Raw genomic sequence first — 17980 nt, 5'->3', positions numbered from 1 at the left:
GGCCTTTAGTGAATAAATTTGCTAACTGATTCTCTGAAGCAACATGTTGAACAGTTAAAAATCCTTCTTCAATCAGCTCCCTCACAACATGATAGTGAATTTTTATATGTTTGTCCCTGTAATGAGAGACAAGATTTGCAGATAAGTAAATAGCACTTGTATTATCACAATACAGAGTTATTGGCTTCTTAAGGTTAATGTGTAACTCAGAAAATAAAGAGGCAATCCATTCTAAATCAGCAGTAGCAACTGATAAAGCTTTATATTCTGCTTCTGTTGTTGATCTTGACACATTAGGCTGCTTTTTGCTTGACCAAGAAATCAAAGAAGTACCCATAAAAATTGCATATCCACATGTAGACCTAGATGTACGTCTCAGGACAACTGCCCCAATCTGAGTCAGTGTAAGCTGTTAAGCACTCAATATCACCTTTTCTTAGTGTTATACCATAACCAATTGTACCTTTTAAATATCTGAGAATTCCCTTCACTAATAGCAGATGAATGTCAGTAGGAGAATGCATATATTAACTAACATAGTTAACTGCAAAACATATGTCTGGTCTAGTTAAGCAAAAATACTGTAACATTCTCACTGTGGTTCTATACTCTGTTGCATTTGATAGTAAAGTTCCTTCTTTTACTGACACTCTGGGTCCTTTTGCAACTGGAGTACTACAAGGATTACACTCCAACATATGAGACTTTGTAATTAACTCCACTGTGTACTTTTTCTGAGTTAACATTATAGCATCATCAGATCTTAGTGCTTCTAAGCCTAAAAAATAATGCAAATCACTCAATTCCTTCATAGCAAAATGATGACCCAAATATTTAACCAGATCAGTAAGTAAGTCATCTGAATTCCCAGTCAGAATGGTGTCATCAACATAAAGTAATAAAACCATCATATTCAAACCAGAAGTATAAACAAACATTGAAAAATCAGAAACAGTTCTCACAAAACCATAGGCAATCAAAGAACTACTGAATTTTTTAAACCAATCCCTTGGAGCTTGTTTCAATCCATATAAGCTTTTCTTTAATTTACAGACTTTGTTTGGAAATTCAGGATCAACAAAACTTGGAGGTTGTTGCATATATACATCCTCAGTTAAATCACCATGTAAAAAAGCATTTGATACATCCAACTGCTTTATAGACCAACCTCTAGTAACTGCCAAAGTGAGAACTACTCTTACTATAGTGGATTTGACTACATGACAAAATGTTTCACCATAGTCAACACCATCTTGTTGATTGTAACCAAGAACTACAAGTCTAGATTTAAATCTATCTATCTCTCCATCTGATCTTAGCTTAATCCTATAAACCCACTTGCAACCTAAAATGTTCATGTGAGGTTCAGGATCAACTAAGTCCCAAGTATCATTATTCTTCAATGTTGTATTTTCTTCCTTAATAGATACTAGCCACTTAGGATTCTTAATAGAAGTTTTGAAACTTTTTGGCTCAGTAGGAGTATCTAATAAAGAAGCAAAAGCTGAGTGAACTGGATGTTTAACAGAATAATGCATTACATGATCAGGGAAAGCTTTTGGTTTTGAAATTCCTTTTTGAGACCTTGTAACAATGGATGCAGGAGGAATAGACTCACACGACTCCGGTAAAGATTCCTCAACAGAAGAAACTGAAATTGAAGAAGCAGAAGGAGATGATGAAAAATAAAATTCAGATTCAGAGAACATCACATGTCTAGAGATATAAGTTCTTTTATTAAGAGGATTGTAGCATTTGTAACCTTTGTGTAAAGAGCTATAACGAATAAAAATGCATTTTACTGACTTTGGTGAGAGCTTATCAACTCTAGAATGTCCCAAAAAAGGATAAAACACACAACCAAATATTTTTAACTGAGAATAATCTGGAGTTATATGAAAAAGAACTTCAAAAGGTGATTTGTTATTGAGAATTGGAGTTGGGGTTCCATTAATGAGAAAAGTAGCAGTTAAAAATGCATCATACCAAAAATCTTTTGGACAGGTCGCATTAAAGAGAAGAGAATTTCCCATTTCAGTAATGTGTCTGTGCTTTCTTTCAGCCAGACCATTCTGCTTAGGGGTTTTAGGACAAGATATTCTTATTTGAATACCACAAGAGTCTAGAAAACCTTTAAAAACATCTTTTACTAACTCACTAGCTCCATCAGTTTGGAAAGAAATGATTTTGCTATGAAATAAATTTTCAGTTAAAGTTCTAAAATGCTGAAAACACTGCAAGGCTTATGTTTTGAGTTGCATTGGATAAATCCAATAAAATCTACTAATGTCACCAACAAACAAAATATAATATCTATGACCTGCTAAGGAAGTAACAGGGGCAGGACCCCACTCATCACAATGAATAAGTTCAAGTGGAGAAGAAGCATGTGAAGATGAAAGTTGAAAGGGTAATCTTTTGCTTTAGCTAACTGACAAGAATGACACAAAGATTTGGAAATAGAGGATGAGATATGAATGTTGTGATGACTATGAAGTTGCTATAAAATTCTAGGAGAGGGATGACCTAACCTGTCATGCCATATATTTGGAGGAGCAACAACAGAGGAAATAGGATATAAATTGTTAAGCATTTTTCCCTTAGCAAGTAATGCATTAGTTTTCAAACATCTTATCTCAAAACCATATGGATCAAAAGTAACGGAGCAAACATTATCGCTATTAAATCTAGCAATTGATAACAAATTATGTTTTATGGATGGAACATGTAAAACATTGTCTAACTTAAAACTTGTAGCAGGTGTATGAAGTATAGTATTTCCAGTAAGAGCAATAGATAAGGTCTTACCATTGCCAATTTGAACATTGTCCTTGCCCTTGTATTCAGAAGTATTTTGAAGAAGATTTATGTCACCAGTCATATGAGTAGAGGCTCCACTATCTGAAATCCAAACAGTACTGGAAGAAGGATCATCATTTGTTGCAGCAGTGTGAACATTAAAGCTTGCAAAAGCCTGTTGTGAAGGACCAGAAGTATGCATTTCACTATTAGAATAATTTCTTTGATTCTCAGAATTTGCGAAATTAGCTTGAGAGGAAGTAGTAGAAGTACCAGCAGGAGGATGATACCTAAAAAAACATCTGGTAGACAAATGACCCTTCTGCTTACATATCTGACAGTACATCTGATTATAATCCAATCTTCTATTATTATTAGAGTTCGACCCATTCTGATATGCATTTGCAGTATTTGAACTTGACCCTGTTTGATAAGAGCTATTCTTAAAATTCCCTCCATTCTTCTTGTTATTTGCATAAGAATTTAATCCATTATTTGCATAAAAAGCAGCTGTATTTTGATCATCAAAAACATGCGTAGTACTTTGTCGTCTATAAGCCAGAAATTGTTCATGAGAAAGCGATTTTGCTTTACTTTCACCAAAAATATAAGGATTCTCCATATTTTGAGATGAGATAACAAAAATTTCATACTCACTACCTAAACCATTCATAATGAACATCATAAGATCCTCATCACTAACTTTTTCTCCAATTGCTGCTAAAGAATCAGATATGGATTTAACCCTTTGAAGATAAGAAACTATGGACTGATTGCCATTTTCAATTCCATGTAATTGTGTTCTTAACATATTCTTTCTTGCAAGATACTGTGTTCTAAAGCTAGTTTCAAGATAATCCCAAATAGCTTTTGCAGTAGTAAGACCAAGAACATCTCCACTAATAGTAAAAGTAAAAGTGGCTTTAAGACAAGTAGAGACAAACCTATCCAATCGTCTCCAAGATACTCATTCTGGATTTGTTGTTTCTACACCATCTACTGTGACAATTTTTGTTGGTTCAATAATCTCACCACTCACATAAAATCTGTAGAAAATAAAACTCCTTCAAATTGATCTCGCCAAAGGAGATAATTTGAACCATCTAGCTTCATTGATACAAAGTTAGTGATGTTCGTAAAAGGTAGATATGTACCATTAAAAGCGGAAGTCGACATTGCAATGCTCGAGTTCTGAAAATTTTGAAGACCGGATTGAAATATTGATGCTGTGATTGTTGTTGTTGTTATTGAGATTGCTGATGTTGTTACCATTCTTGGTAGATTTTGTAGCTTGGGTATTGAATTTATTTCCAGATCTCAAAGTTACCATACAGAAACTCAAGAACCTAGATTTGTTATCCAGATTTTAGATGAAAGCTGAAAATTGTTTGAGAAAAACTATTGAGATTTGATGTTTGATATTAGTTAGATCGATAACCTAACTGATACCATGAGAAATCTATGTTTCCAATTATTCAAAACTTTGAAGAGACAGAAGAAATCAAGAAATTGAATGAAAGAAATTTTTATTACATGAAATTATTGTTACAAGCTTTTGTCTCTCTCAGACAGGCTATTAATACAGTAATCATAAAACACTAAAACCAATATCTCTGTCGGTTCTGTGGACTTGACAATTTACATGATAATAGTCAACTGATTTTGACCAACCTTATTTGACTATACTTATTAATTTTCTTTTAAGCTTACGCATCATTATGTGTTGGTTAATCGTTGTTTCTAGATTTGTTGATCAGGATACTAAGGTGTTGGATTCCTAGTAATGTTTTCTTCACTCCTAATAATGCCCAACAGACTCCAGAAATGGTCTCTTCACTGTAAAATGAATTGATTGCAGGCCAAATCAACCATACACAGACGCTCAAGCCGTTAATCCTGTCTACAAGGCCTTACGGAAGTTGGCAATGTTGCCAAGGCAGGAGTCCAGTTTTTTATCTGGAAATGTCATGAAAACATCCTCCTGCCTACGAAATCCACTTTTTTTTAGTTGTAATACCTCTCATGATAATCCTTGTAGCATGTGTAATGCTGGTTTTCACTATCGGGAAAATTAGGCTAAGGCCCAACCCATGGATAACCCATAATATGAGGCCCTTAATTAAAAAAAGTTTAAATCTAGGCCCCAAATTATTAAAAGACATTCATACCCTTACATATATTGTCAAGCCCCTAATTAAATGAATTTTAAAACTAAGCCCCAAATTAAATAAAATTTAAAACTAAGCCCAAAACTATTAAAAATACGTTACAATAATTTCTTAACATGTGTAACTAGAAGTTACACACGCATCTGTCTAGTCTAATTGAGAGTTACATATACATCTATCTAGTGTGATTGAGAGTTACACATGTGATTTGTGTATCCAGCGTCAACTCCAATTCCAGCGAGACCATTACCACATTTGAGCAATTAGCTTTTATGAATTTAAATCTTTGCCTTTCCTTCTTGTCTTCTTCACTCCAAAATGTTTGCATATATGCAACGAAATAAACATCCATGGATTAGGTTGGATGAACAAAAAGCAAAATAAATAAATATTATACAATAATTGTAAGGCAAAATTATAGAACAAAGATCACAGAAAAGACACATGATAACCTATCTTAGCATGTGTAACTCCCTACACATGCATTTGTCATGTGTAATTGACAGTTACACATGCATATGACTTGGATACCTAGCATGTGGAATTTTTTGGTTGCAAGTTTGTTCATTTTAGCATGTGTAACTAGGAGCACCTGTCTAGTGTAAAGAGGAGTTACACATGCATATATCATGTGTAACTGAGAGTTACAGATGCACCTGACATGTGTAACTGAGAGTTACACATCCATATAAAGCACACATTTTCAACTATAAAAGAGCTAAGAATCATCACTTATCACCTCCTTATTCAAGAGTCTCACTGACACCATCAATCACCTTAAATCCTTGAGAAAGTGCATATGCAACTTTCTTTCTAAAGAGCTACATAACCATATTTCAAAAGCATCCAATCAATGTTACAAAACTATATAAAAATTAAGAAAAACCAAAGGAAAAGATGTTGTGCCACAAGAGTTGTACATAACAATAACAATTAAGCTTCTGTGCAAAAAAATAAATAAAATTAATTACCTCATTTGATTCATTTAGCATAGCACTTCTTTCAAAGAGGTTGAGAATAACCCAGGGGATGTTTAAACTGGAAAGCATCTCAATACTGCATAAACAAGGGACGCGAGTTTTGTTTATTCATACATGCCTGAGTAGTATTCTAGTATCAGACCAGAACATAGAAAACATGAATGCATGATGTGAGAAGATTAACTACTGTAAATAGGAGTTACACATGCATTTGAATAGTGTAACTAGGAGTTACAGATGCATTTGAATAGTGTAACTGAGAGTTACAGATGCACCTGACTTGTGTAACTGAGAGTTACACATCCATATAATGCAAAGAAATGTCTAATGTCTTACACCTAAACTCATAAGAAATGTCTAATGTCTACTGCAACAAAAGTTGTTCAACAAATCAAGTTCAATAAAGATAAAAAGTGAAGGTGCAAAACCATACATGCGAGGGATGTATTTGAGGCATCCCCAAGTCGCCTTGCCTCCCATAGAAAATCCAATTACATAGAATTTTGATCCTAGACCCAACTGGTCAGCAAGCTCTTCCACGTCTAAAGCAGTACTCTTATATGTAGGTTTCGATTCAGATCAGTTTCTCCATACCTAGATCTATAAAATTAGCATGTGTAACTGGCGGTTACACATCTAGTTAGCATGTATAACTAGTAGTTACAGTTCTAATTAGCATGTGTAACTAGCAGCTACACATTCATATAACTTGCACACTTGTAAAGTCTGAAGGCATCATACTTCAAAAGCTAATAGTCCATACCAATGCTTAATGTTGTTGATAAATACAATGAACCAATACAGTATACACACATGAACTAGTGCCAAAAGAAAAATGGAAACGAATATTGCTCAATATTTACCTTTCAACAGAGACACATGAACCGCTGCTGGCCACCACCACTACCTTCTCATCCTCCTCCAAAACCTGTACCTCCACCACACAGCTTCGTTTGTAGACCAAAACTGAAGATAAGCAAACTAAAAAAAAAATCAACTGTGAACTTCAGTAAAATGTTAATGTTGCTTATATCCAAGCAAACCAAACGCAGAAACAGACAAGTAGTGAAAAATGAAATCAAGTCGTGATATCTTTTGAACCTTGTTTTCATGCTTCACAGCTGCCTCAAACACAGACACCTGAAAATTAAAAATTCCAAATGATTCATTAACGAATACCACTTCATAATCAGTTCAAGATTTCTATGAATATAAAAAAACGATCACCTACTCCAAAAGCACCGCCACTACTAAAATCTGCTGACACACATACAAACGCATTGTAATCTGCTAGTACACATACAAAATTCATGTGTCATCAGAAGTTACACATGCATATGGCATGTGTAATCAGAAGTTACATATCCTGGTACCAAGGAAAATGACAGGCATAACTATGGACAAATCAAAATGAAAATACAAACATCCCCAAATCAAGTTGGTGCTACTAAAATCTGCTGACACACATACAAATGCATGTGTAATCTTCTACTACACATACAAAATTCATGTGTAATCAGAAGTTACACATGCATATGGCATGTGTAATCAGAAGTTACATATCCTGTTACCAAGGAAAATGACAGGCATAACTATGGACAAATCAAAATCAAAGTACAAACATCCTCAAATCAAGCCAGTACTTCATATTTCCATAATCTAAACACTCGTAAACAAGCATCCTTGTATCAAGCATTAGGAACTTCCAACATAACACAAATTAAATCATGTTTTCATGTTACTTACATGTAATAGTTTTATGCTTTCAAAATTACTAATAAACAAACAAAAAAAATTGCAGATCAGAACACACTAAATAATTGATGACAGGAAACCATCAACATTTCATATAACATACTTGAAATCTAAATAATCTGATAGTTTAAATATGAAAAATCAACAAGTCGAGCAACAACAATAACAACAACAATCAAAACTTACCTAGATTAGAGATATGTTGATTCAGGAAAAATCGTATTGGTCTTTTCCTTCGATCTGAATAGAATCATCCAAAATAAAATTTCAAAACAAACGAAAAAGAATCAGTATAGATTGAAGTTTATATGATTTCAATGATCTCATATGGGTAGAAATATAAAAACACGATGATTATTAATCTGAAATTAGATTTAAGATCAGATCAAAATTTCAGCAACAAATCCTAATAAAGAGATTCCGTAAAAAAAAAAAAAAAACTCTGAAACCTTAATTCCAATTAATGAGAATGATAAAAGTATTATAGATCTAAACTATGATTCCAAATCGGATCAAAAATTCGAAGTGAAATCAAATGAATTAGGGTTTTGAAACCGTAAATCAGTCATTCATAAGTTTATTTTTGTTAAAAACATGACGAGATTTCAATTGAATCGAGTATAGAGATGAGAAACTTATTTGTTTTGTTAGATTTGTTGATGAAATTGTTGCCATTCAACATTAATCTTCTGATATTCAAAACCTAGAAATAATTTTTGCCGGACCGAAAGAGAAAGAGAATGGAGAAGAGAGAGAAAGAAAATAGATAAATGAAAATATCTACTGAGATTCCTCTTGTATATATAGTAAAGGGTAGTGTTGTCATTATTAAAATTCGTAATAATTAATTATGGGCCAGATCTGAAGAAAAATTAATTTTTTGGGCCTAGCAGTATCATTTTCCTAAAGTATGGAGTTGATAGTGGAGGATCCATTTTGTGGGGCTTCTATATGTTGAACCCATATAGTAGGGGGTTCTAGTATTTTTCACTATCAGATTAGTGTTTTTATCATTAGAAGCATGGCAATAGGTGAGTACACATCAGCAGGGAGATTATTAGAACAGAATTCAAGTTGTGAATAATAGGAACACTCGCAGCATTTTGCTCATCAGACAAGTAAACTTCTGTGTCTTTAACTAGTTTCATAGCTAATCTGGCAGTGGTCCGATGATTAAGGTTCCCTTGGAAAATCTGGAAACACCTGTCCCTCCAAATACTCCCAAGTAATGGTAAACACAAAACAAATGTATTTTTATAAAGATCATTACACAGCCATTTGAATATCCAATCCTTCATTATTGAAATGTCATCTTGCATAAGATCAGCATAAAAGGGAGTAAGGGACCATACTGCTCTAGCAAAATTGCATCTAATAGAATGTGTTCAGTGGGTTTCTTGATAGGCCTTGTCATGATGACTATTTCAGGTGAATATAATCTGCTTGCAAGATCATCCAAGGGATAGCTAGAGACGCAGAGGAGGCAGAAATTCTTGCTTTAGTTGGAGCCACACCATCAGTGTAAGCTAAAGATAGAGACGAACAAAATCTGCTTAATCAGTGATGCTAAATTAGTTATTTCTTATCAGTATACAAATAACAACCAGATAAGTTGGTTCAATAGTACAATATAATCTAAATGCTTTTAATTATGCCAAAGTAGATTTCTTGAGTAGGGATTATAATGATCTAGCTGATAGAGCAGCTCAGTTTTGTAGAAGAACTAGAACTCTGGACTGGAGAGAATGGCTGGATACTATCCCGTCTTTCCTTTCTGGCTGGAGTATAATCTTTTTCTTAACAGAAAAACAATTGTTTTTTTTCCTTCCTGAAATGTGGCACTTTCTTGTTTGATTTGCAAGCTTTAATGTATACTATCTATATTGTTCTATGAAAACAAAAGATTTTTTTCATTTTGGACCTCATTTCGTCACTTTGCCTAGAGCTCCTAAAAAGCTTGCTATGGCACTGCCTGGACCACCAGTAGTTCGGAGGGAAGGCTTTTCATTTACCTTGTTGAATGCATCTAATATAATATTTTCCTCGCCTTGAGGTAAGTGTACATAAGAAAGAATCCCGCAAAAGCACCGAGTATGATTCCACCTGTTGTCCACCAAAATGCAAACTGCAGGAAGGAAGAGTATAGAAAAGCTGGACGTAAAATTGAGGAATGATGGACAAGAGTTGCACAGGAAATGAAGGCAGCAGTACAGTTAAAGTAGGAATGATATCAGGGAGCAAGGAATCAACAATGCTAAGATAAATGAGTTAAGATGCATACCACATGTTCTTCCAGATAAGACTTTAGATTCATACCAAATATACCTGCAGCAACAGAAAAATGAGCTTCAGCATGAGTGTGAGTCTATTCAGATGTAACAGCTCAAGCAGAGTTAAGGCCTGTTCAATCAATTCTTTAGGTTCCAAAACCTATCACATCTATTGGTGGTGTTTTAGTTTCACAAAAATTACCTGCTACAAGAGCACCAATAGCTACAAAAAATGTGCCAACCTGAAGAAGCAGTTCCACTCTACTGACCTCAAGTCTCCGAGAACTGCAAGTAGGTGGAGAAAAATACAGGTCATCCATCAATCTAAGCCAGTTATGTGCCTTACTTCACAAAACATATAAGCAACAAGGCATGCAGTAACAGGAAGACTGTATCGATTGTCATCTCATTTATTGTTCACAAAATTATAGTCCCGTGTACAAACTAAAGCCAGAACTTGTTTTCTCTAAAACCTCAATGAATCTACAAATCCATAGCATGTTCCCCTTTGGAAAACCAAACTCTGAGACACAAACTTACCAATAAGGAGGTTTTTTGACAGTACGTTTATTAAATATATGGAACTGATATAACTTATAAGCAGTTGATGGAATTCTCAGAATTGTAAAACAGAGAAGCTAAAGGAAATATCATCAGAACCTTAGGTTCACAGCAATAGAGTCTTCCATTTCCTTTGCCGAATCAAGCAGTCTCTCAGCCTGAGCATGACAAGATTCACATCTGCAATATATGAAACTAATAGTCAGATTACATAGTTGACAAGTAATTAGTGCTCAATAATGTTACTGCGTATGTGCCGCTTTATGTTTTGACAGAGAATAATAATCGAATTTCGTGATCAGATGCTTTGTAGAGTCGGTCACATGCACATTTGGATTCTAGTATCCCATCTTACACGTATCAAGCTGTAATAACTACCCAATGGACCAACATGGCTTTGGAATACATAAAAACCACATTCATTCCCAACAATATGAGAAATAACAATAACTATATACCACATTGCTCAAGTTCTTTAAACATGCAATAGGCTCTGAGCACAACCTTTGTAGATAGTTTTCCAAGAGCATCTCTATTTCTTCCTCTTCTTCTGCAATAAGGTAACCAAATTTTATAACTTCCAAACGACCAAGCAAGGCAGATACGAATACTCAAAAAGAGACCATGTTTGTTGAAACACAACAGAAGAAAAATTTGTGTAAAACACCTTCAGCGATTTGTTTGTCTACATCAAAAGCACAATCCATGTCAGTGCTCCCTTTCCTAATGGTGCAATCTCTTCCCATGATGCACATACGGCGTATCTCATCGGGATCTTCTAAAAGGTCAAGCAGCATTTGTTTGAGTGCCCCTGCTCGTGAACCCAATTCAACCTTCCAAAAAGTAGAATACATGCAACACATTATCTAATGCCAACAGATTCAGAGATCAGTGGATTGCACATAAGAGTAAAATCGAGATTCAACCATACCAAGGTTTGCTTACTCAAACGAAGTTGCTCCAATACATCAGCTGTCAGCCGATTGGGCAAAACTTCCAGTAGTTTTACAACCTACACGAGAACACCGGTAAGTGAGAGGGACAAAAGAACATATAGAATATAAACCCTTCCCCTCAAAGAATGAATAGGAAACACTTTAGCATGGAGAGGATAGAATCAGTATAAAGAAATAAGAACAGATGAAACTTAAGTATATAAAACTCGCTTCATTTGAGTATTAAACCCAAATTCCCTACACAATATCTTCTACTAAGAATGAAGTTGAGAAAAATGGCAGCTGAAGCCCATTTTGAGCTCTCAATTAGTAAACCCTTCACCATGATGACCTTGAAATACGAACACAAGTGGAAGCATATGCCACAAAATTATAGCCAAATAGAGACTAGTTCCACCCTGTAAATCCTTTCCAGTGTTATGAATCTGCTCACCAGGAACTTTTTTGTTGTTGTTGTTGTCTCAAAAAGGTCAGCGTTCATTCATTACAATATAAGAGACAACAAAATAATACTCAAAGATATACATACACATTCACATACTCACACGAGGTTCCACGTCCATCAGTCTTCGCTCATAACGCTGTATCCGGGATACCAGTGCAGCTTCAACTACCTAATAATATATATAAAAAAAATAAAATACAAATCACACACCGAGCTTCCCCAAACAATAGAGAGGCACTAGAATCACAATTCCAACAACAGCAAAATTATCCCTCAGAAATAAATAGTTACGAGTCAACATATTTTCAATATTGACCTGGATAATGAACAACTAACCTCTAGTTCAAATGGCATTGACGGCACTCCATTTACATCTTTAGGGACTAACCGAGGCAGCAAATGTTCTAGAAAAGCCTTTGCTCCCTTCCTAGAGACGCTCAACATGTACACGACAGTAAATTCTTAATTCAAGCCTGTACTTGCATTTTTTTAAATAGCTCACAAGAAAATTTGTTATCCGTTTGGAGAAAACCACAAATGGTTAATCGCAGTAAGATATCACCTGTTATAATCAAATATAAGCACACGCTCTTGCATAGCAATTGCACGCAGCGAGCCAAGATTGAATAGAATAGCATGTTCTCTAACCTATCAAAGAGAAAGTATGAGATACTGAAAGCATGTTAATCTGATAAAAAAAATGCAATATCTGGACTCATCCCAAAGAATCCTGAAGTTTAAACATCAATATAAGAAGCACAAAAGTGATAAGGAGGTCCAAACATACCAGCAAAGTAGGCGCTGAGTTTGTCATCCATAGCGATGGATCCACACTCCGAATATCACGTGGACGAAGACCTAAAGGTAAACATAACTACAAATTTTGAGCAGAATGTAGTGTCTTGACAAGTAATGTTAACTTGGCAAGGTAAACATATATTCAATTGTTTTAACACAAGCAATGTGACAAAGATAACTTGGCAAGTTCTTTAGAGAGTTGTGACACTCACCACTGGATTTCAACAGCTGCCGCCGACTAATCTTCTGAATCGATTGTTCACCATTCGACTTCACTTCTACCACCTGAATACACATTTCTATAACAAATTAGGACCATAAATGACCAAAAAGCATAAAACCCACAACCAAAAATCCAAAATCCCAGCAAGAACACCAACATTACCTCATAAATAGGCTCCTTTATTCCCAATGAAAGAGAATCACTAGACAACTTCTGTGGTTCATTCAAGTGTTGATTCCCCGAAACTGAAACTTGTCGAGTAGTAAAATCACCAACACCACTGGAATTACTACTCAATTCAGCACCATCATCATTATTATCACCATCATCGTTCCATTCTTGGTCAATACTTTCTCCTAGTGCCCAATTCTCATCAGTAGATTTTGTGAAACATTTCACTCTACGAGAAAACAATATTGTAACCGGAACAAACAAAAAAGCATTTCTCCTCCTCCGAAGAGATATGTAATTACATTTCGATGTAAATAAAGATCGAATTAGAGAGTTCGAATTTGAAGAACCCTCTGAAATCACATAAGTGCATTTTCTCTCAGAAGAACAGATGAGTGGAAATTGGAGAAGACGAAGATTTGTTCGATGTGAAACAGCCATTGAACTAGGATTTCGCTTCAGTCCGATCTAAATTTCTCATTCTCTGGAAGGATTTTGTTGTTGATAATAAAAAAGGATTAGTATAGATTTCTTTGTTCGTTTCAGATAACAGAATTAAGAACGACAGCTGACTGTTAAGTAACCGCCACGTGTCTTCTTAAGTGCAATTATCTAGGGAAAATGATATTCAGCTCTCCACTTAGAGCTCTATTCACCACTCAATGCTAGGTGTCACAAGAATAGTGGTTCAGGAATATTCAGCAAGGACCCACTCACTATTAAGTAAAAGGGTTCACCATTTGAAAGATGTAGGGCTTAGATGTTGTTGAGCTGTGAGTAGAGTGGTAGGGCTTAGATGATGTTGAGCTGTGAGTAGAGTGGTGTTTTAGAGCTGTGAATAACACCACCGATTATCTAGCTAATAATTCCTCAAAATATCTTATCAGTCAACTGTCGAGAGAGATAAGTCTATATCAGCACTAAATTTATCAAGAGCACTAGCAGAACTACATAGGAGGAGTCGTATTTTTATTATACAGAAAAACAAGATCACAAACTAAATATAACAACAGGAAGGTAAGATCATCATCATGAGCCTCCAAACCCCGAAGTTAAAACTCCTAAAGCAGCAAAAAAAACTGAAACCAAAATACAACCAGAAAACAAAAATAACATAGTATCCATCCATGGGGACGTATTTACTAATCACATTCCAAAATATTCCTTGCCTCCTTCCGCTTGACACACATTTAGATGATTACATTTTACCCTGGCTATCACGCTTGAGGCGTACAGTCGTGGTTGCATCTTCCACCTTTCCAACATCATTGAAAGTCTGACCACTCATTTGATCGGAAGCTTTCAATCTAGATGAAACTTGACCAGCTGGTGTTTCTCGTTCCACATCAACAGTAATCTTTTCATGGCCAGTTCCAGCAGACCTAGATTTGGAATCATCAGTTTGAAGCCTTGCTCTCTCAACAACATCCTTCGGTGTTGTGAATTTCTCTTTGATTGCTTCTGTTACACTTCCAATTGCACCAAATACGTTTGAATGTGCTGCAGTTCCCCTGCAGTTAAATATGACATTAGCATTAACACAACACAATTGATCAAAAATACAGAACTCGATTAACAATAGGCAGTTAGAAACTTAAAAATGTTAAAAGACCTTGTACATACTACATTGTACGTACCTTTCACCTTCATCATCGTGACCATAAGCATGAGCAGAACCAGCTCTCTGCTTAGCACCTTCTTTGTACTCTTCTCCCCTTAATTTCATATCTTCCATTTTCTGTCTTGTTGCCTCCTCCGTTTCACCCATTTTCTCCTGTTTTACAAGTAAATTAAGAGATCAACTCATGAAAATCATTCCATTTTTTTGTTTAAACCATTCCATCTTAAAATTTAGATCCTAGAATCAAAATGTAACTATGTAACTGATGACAATTGAAAAGTGGGTTGTAAGGCTTTATATATATACCTTGGTTGCTTGACCAGTTTGAGCTGCCTTCTCTTTGGCTGATTGAGCAGTTTCGTATGTCTTATCTTCGGCCGTTTGAGCTGCCCCGTATGTCCTGTCCTTGGCTGCTTGAGCAGTTTCATACGTCTTATCCTTGGCTGTTTGAGCTGCCCCATATGTCTTGTCCCTGGCTGCCTGAGCAGTCTCATAAGTCTTATCCTTGGCTGCTTGAGCAGTGTCATAAGTCTTGCCTTTCGCTGCTTCAGCAGTCTCATAGGTTTTGTCTTTGGCTTCATCCTTCTTACCAGTCAAGAAATCCATAGCTCTTCTAGCGGCATCAGCTGCAGAGTCCTTAAGATCAACAATCTTACCAACTGCAGTATCTTTGCCTTCAACAGCCTTCTCAGCAGTATAATCCTTTGCTTCTCTCGCCTTGTCGGCTGCACTCCCAGCATAGTCCATCGTGGTGTCTACTGTAGCATCCTTAGCTTGCCTAGCTTTTTCTGCCGCACTTCCTGCATAATCTTTTGTGGTGTCTATTGTTGCATCCTTGGCCTGCCTAGCCTTCTCAGCTGCACTTCCCGCATAGTCCTTTGTGGTGTCAACAGTAGCATCCTTGGCCTGTCTTGCTCTGTCAGCGGCATATCCAGCATACTCTTTTGTGGTGTCAACAGTAGCATCCTTGGTTTGTCTTGCCTTATCAGCAGCATAGCCAGCATACTCCTTTGTGGTGTCCACAGACGCATCTTTTGCTTGCCTTGCTTTATCAGCTGCATATCCAGCATATTCTTTAGTCTTATCTGCTGCGCTTCCAGCATAACTTTTAGTTGTATCCACCGTTGCATCCTTGGCTTGTCTTGCCTTCTCAGCTGCAGCGCCAGCATACTCTTTAGTTTGATCTGCGGCTCTGCCAGCATAATCATAGGTAGTGTCCGCAGTTGCATCCTTTGCTTGTCTTGCCTTCTCAGCTGCGGCTCCAGCATACTCTTTGGTCGTATCAGCAGCTCTTCCAGCATAATCATAGGTTGTGTCGACAGTCGCATCTTTTGCTTGTCTAGCCTTTTCAGCTGCACTTCCAGCATAATCCTTGGTGGTATCTGCGTACTCCCTAGTCTTCCTTTCAGCAGCTTCTCTCGCCTGCCTTGCCTTATCAGCAGCACTGCCAGTGTACTCTTTGGCGGTATCAACCGTAGAGTCTTTCGCCTGCCTGGCTTTCTCAGCAGCACTCCCGGCATACTCTTTTGTTCTCTCCCCTGCAGTATCTTTCATCTCCTTAGTTTTCTGCGCAGCAGTAGCAGTATAGTCCTCGCCATAACCAGAGCCCATAGGGACACCACTTTCATAGTACTCAGTTCCTTGACCCAATGTAGTAGTCTGATCAGCAGTAGTACCATAATCATGAGCAGCAGTTTTAGAACCAGTCACAGCTTCTTTGGCATGATCAAAAGTACCTTGAACAGCTTTCAGAACACTCCCAATAACACCAGGCCTTTGTTGTTGTTGTTGCTGTGGTTCCTCGTCATACTTGATCTTTGATTCTTCTTCATACCTCCTATCTCTATTAACATCTCTTAATTCAGCTGCTGCTTCCCTAGCTAAATGCTCAGCTTTCTCTTCTTTTGCTTGTCTTGACGCCATTATGCTTAACAATTTCTCTCAACAAATGTTTCTTTTCTTTTTCAGATTTTTTCACGAACGCTTGAACGAAGATCAGTTTCTAATATTTTGTTTCTCAAAAATCTCAAATGAAAATTTTAGTGAATTTACCTGCTTAAACCGAAGGTTGTATATATACACGAAGTAAAGAAAAGGGTACTGATTTAATCATATGATGACACATGCCATGAAGTAATACATTTTACTGACACGTATAGGGTGCTTGACACGTGTCGGTGGACGTTGGCTTGATTTAAACTTGGGATTGATCATGATGACACGTTATCACCGGCATGCAGGTGTCTAGTAATTAGCAACTTAACAGCTGTCGACCTGCTTGTAGGAAAATATGCTGAGTCGGCTAACTTCTGGAAATTTCAAATTGTTTTCTTTGGAATCATATTTGACGGATGGATAAAAGATACATTGTGTCCACTCGGAAAATGTTATGTATCACGTGGCGAGCATGCTAGTGTTTTTGATACTTCGTCCAGAAGTTTATCTCGTCCGTTCTGCTAGAGTAAAGTAATCTCGACGAAGTTTCCCATGCATTCTTCGCTAGTTTGACTGTTTGAGTTTGAAACCAACTGTAACTCGTGTTTTAACATGGGGTTTATTTAAGAAATCTACTTGATGGTTCCATACTCCCTCTCACTGCGTAGGTCTATCGGATCCGAAACCTTGTAATAGCTAATGGTATGTTTGGATGTTGAATTTTAAAGGTGGAATTTATGGGTCCAGGAGATTCGGTAGAATTATGTTTCCCTCTGTATGTTTGGCTACCCGAATCCCTAGAATCACGTTTCCCACGGGATTCAGTTTTCCAACAAATCCTCCATATGGAGTCCGACCCCTTCCCCTAAGATTTGCTGAAAAACTTATCAAGGGATTTATGGACCCATTTTTTTTTTAACTCTAAATCCCATATATATATATGCAATTTTAAGATTTGAGGGTAATGCCAAACGGTACAAAGACATTAATACAAGAAAACTCTATAAATCCTAGGAATTTTTATTAAGTTACCAAACACACAAGAAATTTACATAAATCCCAGAATTTGTAGGAAACGGTGAATTCTGCAAACAAACCCACCATAAAAGAATTCTAAACAAGTGGATTTAGGTATAGTCTAGGGAAGCTATTAAAAGAAATAAAATAAATAACTATATTTATGTTGTGAAAAGAGAAGAAGCCGCAGAGTAAAAGAAGAAGGAAAAGAATATTTATAGTAATAATGCATGTAGAATACTGTATGTTAGTAAATAAACAATGGTTTATAACATTCCCTT

The 17980-nt window shown here is 36.3% G+C and overlaps 3 protein-coding genes across 5 annotated transcripts; all 3 read right to left on the bottom strand.

Annotated features, from left to right (window-relative positions):
• Window positions 1–5710: 5710 nt before the first annotated feature.
• On the bottom strand, window positions 5711–7259 carry LOC113312768 (triosephosphate isomerase, cytosolic-like). The gene is made up of 5 exons (XM_026561504.1): window positions 7179–7259; window positions 6991–7087; window positions 6811–6928; window positions 5939–6023; window positions 5711–5788 (listed from the first exon to the last, which is right to left on the bottom strand). The coding sequence occupies exons 1-5, from the start codon at window positions 7257–7259 to the stop codon at window positions 5711–5713; spliced, it is 459 nt and encodes a 152-aa protein (XP_026417289.1).
• Window positions 7260–8934: 1675 nt separating this feature from the next.
• LOC113313307 (magnesium transporter MRS2-11, chloroplastic-like) lies at window positions 8935–13647 on the bottom strand. Of its 3 annotated transcripts, none has more exons than XM_026562061.1 (14): window positions 13118–13647; window positions 12945–13017; window positions 12722–12792; window positions 12497–12582; window positions 12271–12361; window positions 12035–12103; window positions 11465–11545; window positions 11201–11366; window positions 11038–11083; window positions 10633–10713; window positions 10175–10257; window positions 9984–10027; window positions 9715–9827; window positions 8935–9251 (listed from the first exon to the last, which is right to left on the bottom strand). In XM_026562061.1, the coding sequence occupies exons 1-13, from the start codon at window positions 13565–13567 to the stop codon at window positions 9729–9731; spliced, it is 1440 nt and encodes a 479-aa protein (XP_026417846.1). In that variant the 5' UTR covers window positions 13568–13647; the 3' UTR covers window positions 8935–9251; window positions 9715–9728. The 3 variants fall into 3 exon arrangements, with proteins under 3 accessions (XP_026417846.1, XP_026417847.1, XP_026417845.1); XM_026562062.1 differs by having other exon boundaries at window positions 8935–9228; XM_026562060.1 differs by lacking the exon at window positions 8935–9251 and having other exon boundaries at window positions 9253–9827.
• A 448-nt stretch (window positions 13648–14095) lies between these two features.
• LOC113314333 (embryonic protein DC-8-like) lies at window positions 14096–16763 on the bottom strand. The gene is made up of 3 exons (XM_026563131.1): window positions 15054–16763; window positions 14764–14900; window positions 14096–14637 (listed from the first exon to the last, which is right to left on the bottom strand). Exons 1-3 carry the CDS (start codon window positions 16668–16670, stop codon window positions 14325–14327), a joined length of 2067 nt encoding a protein of 688 aa, XP_026418916.1. The 5' UTR covers window positions 16671–16763; the 3' UTR covers window positions 14096–14324.
• Window positions 16764–17980: the final 1217 nt, after the last annotated feature.

This window comes from Papaver somniferum, chromosome 9 (genome assembly GCF_003573695.1).
Source record: "Papaver somniferum cultivar HN1 chromosome 9, ASM357369v1, whole genome shotgun sequence".
In the NCBI taxonomy this organism is placed as follows: Eukaryota; Viridiplantae; Streptophyta; class Magnoliopsida; order Ranunculales; family Papaveraceae; genus Papaver; species Papaver somniferum.
Note: the sequence above shows the minus strand (reverse complement) of the source record. Positions and strands in the feature narration are given on the sequence as shown.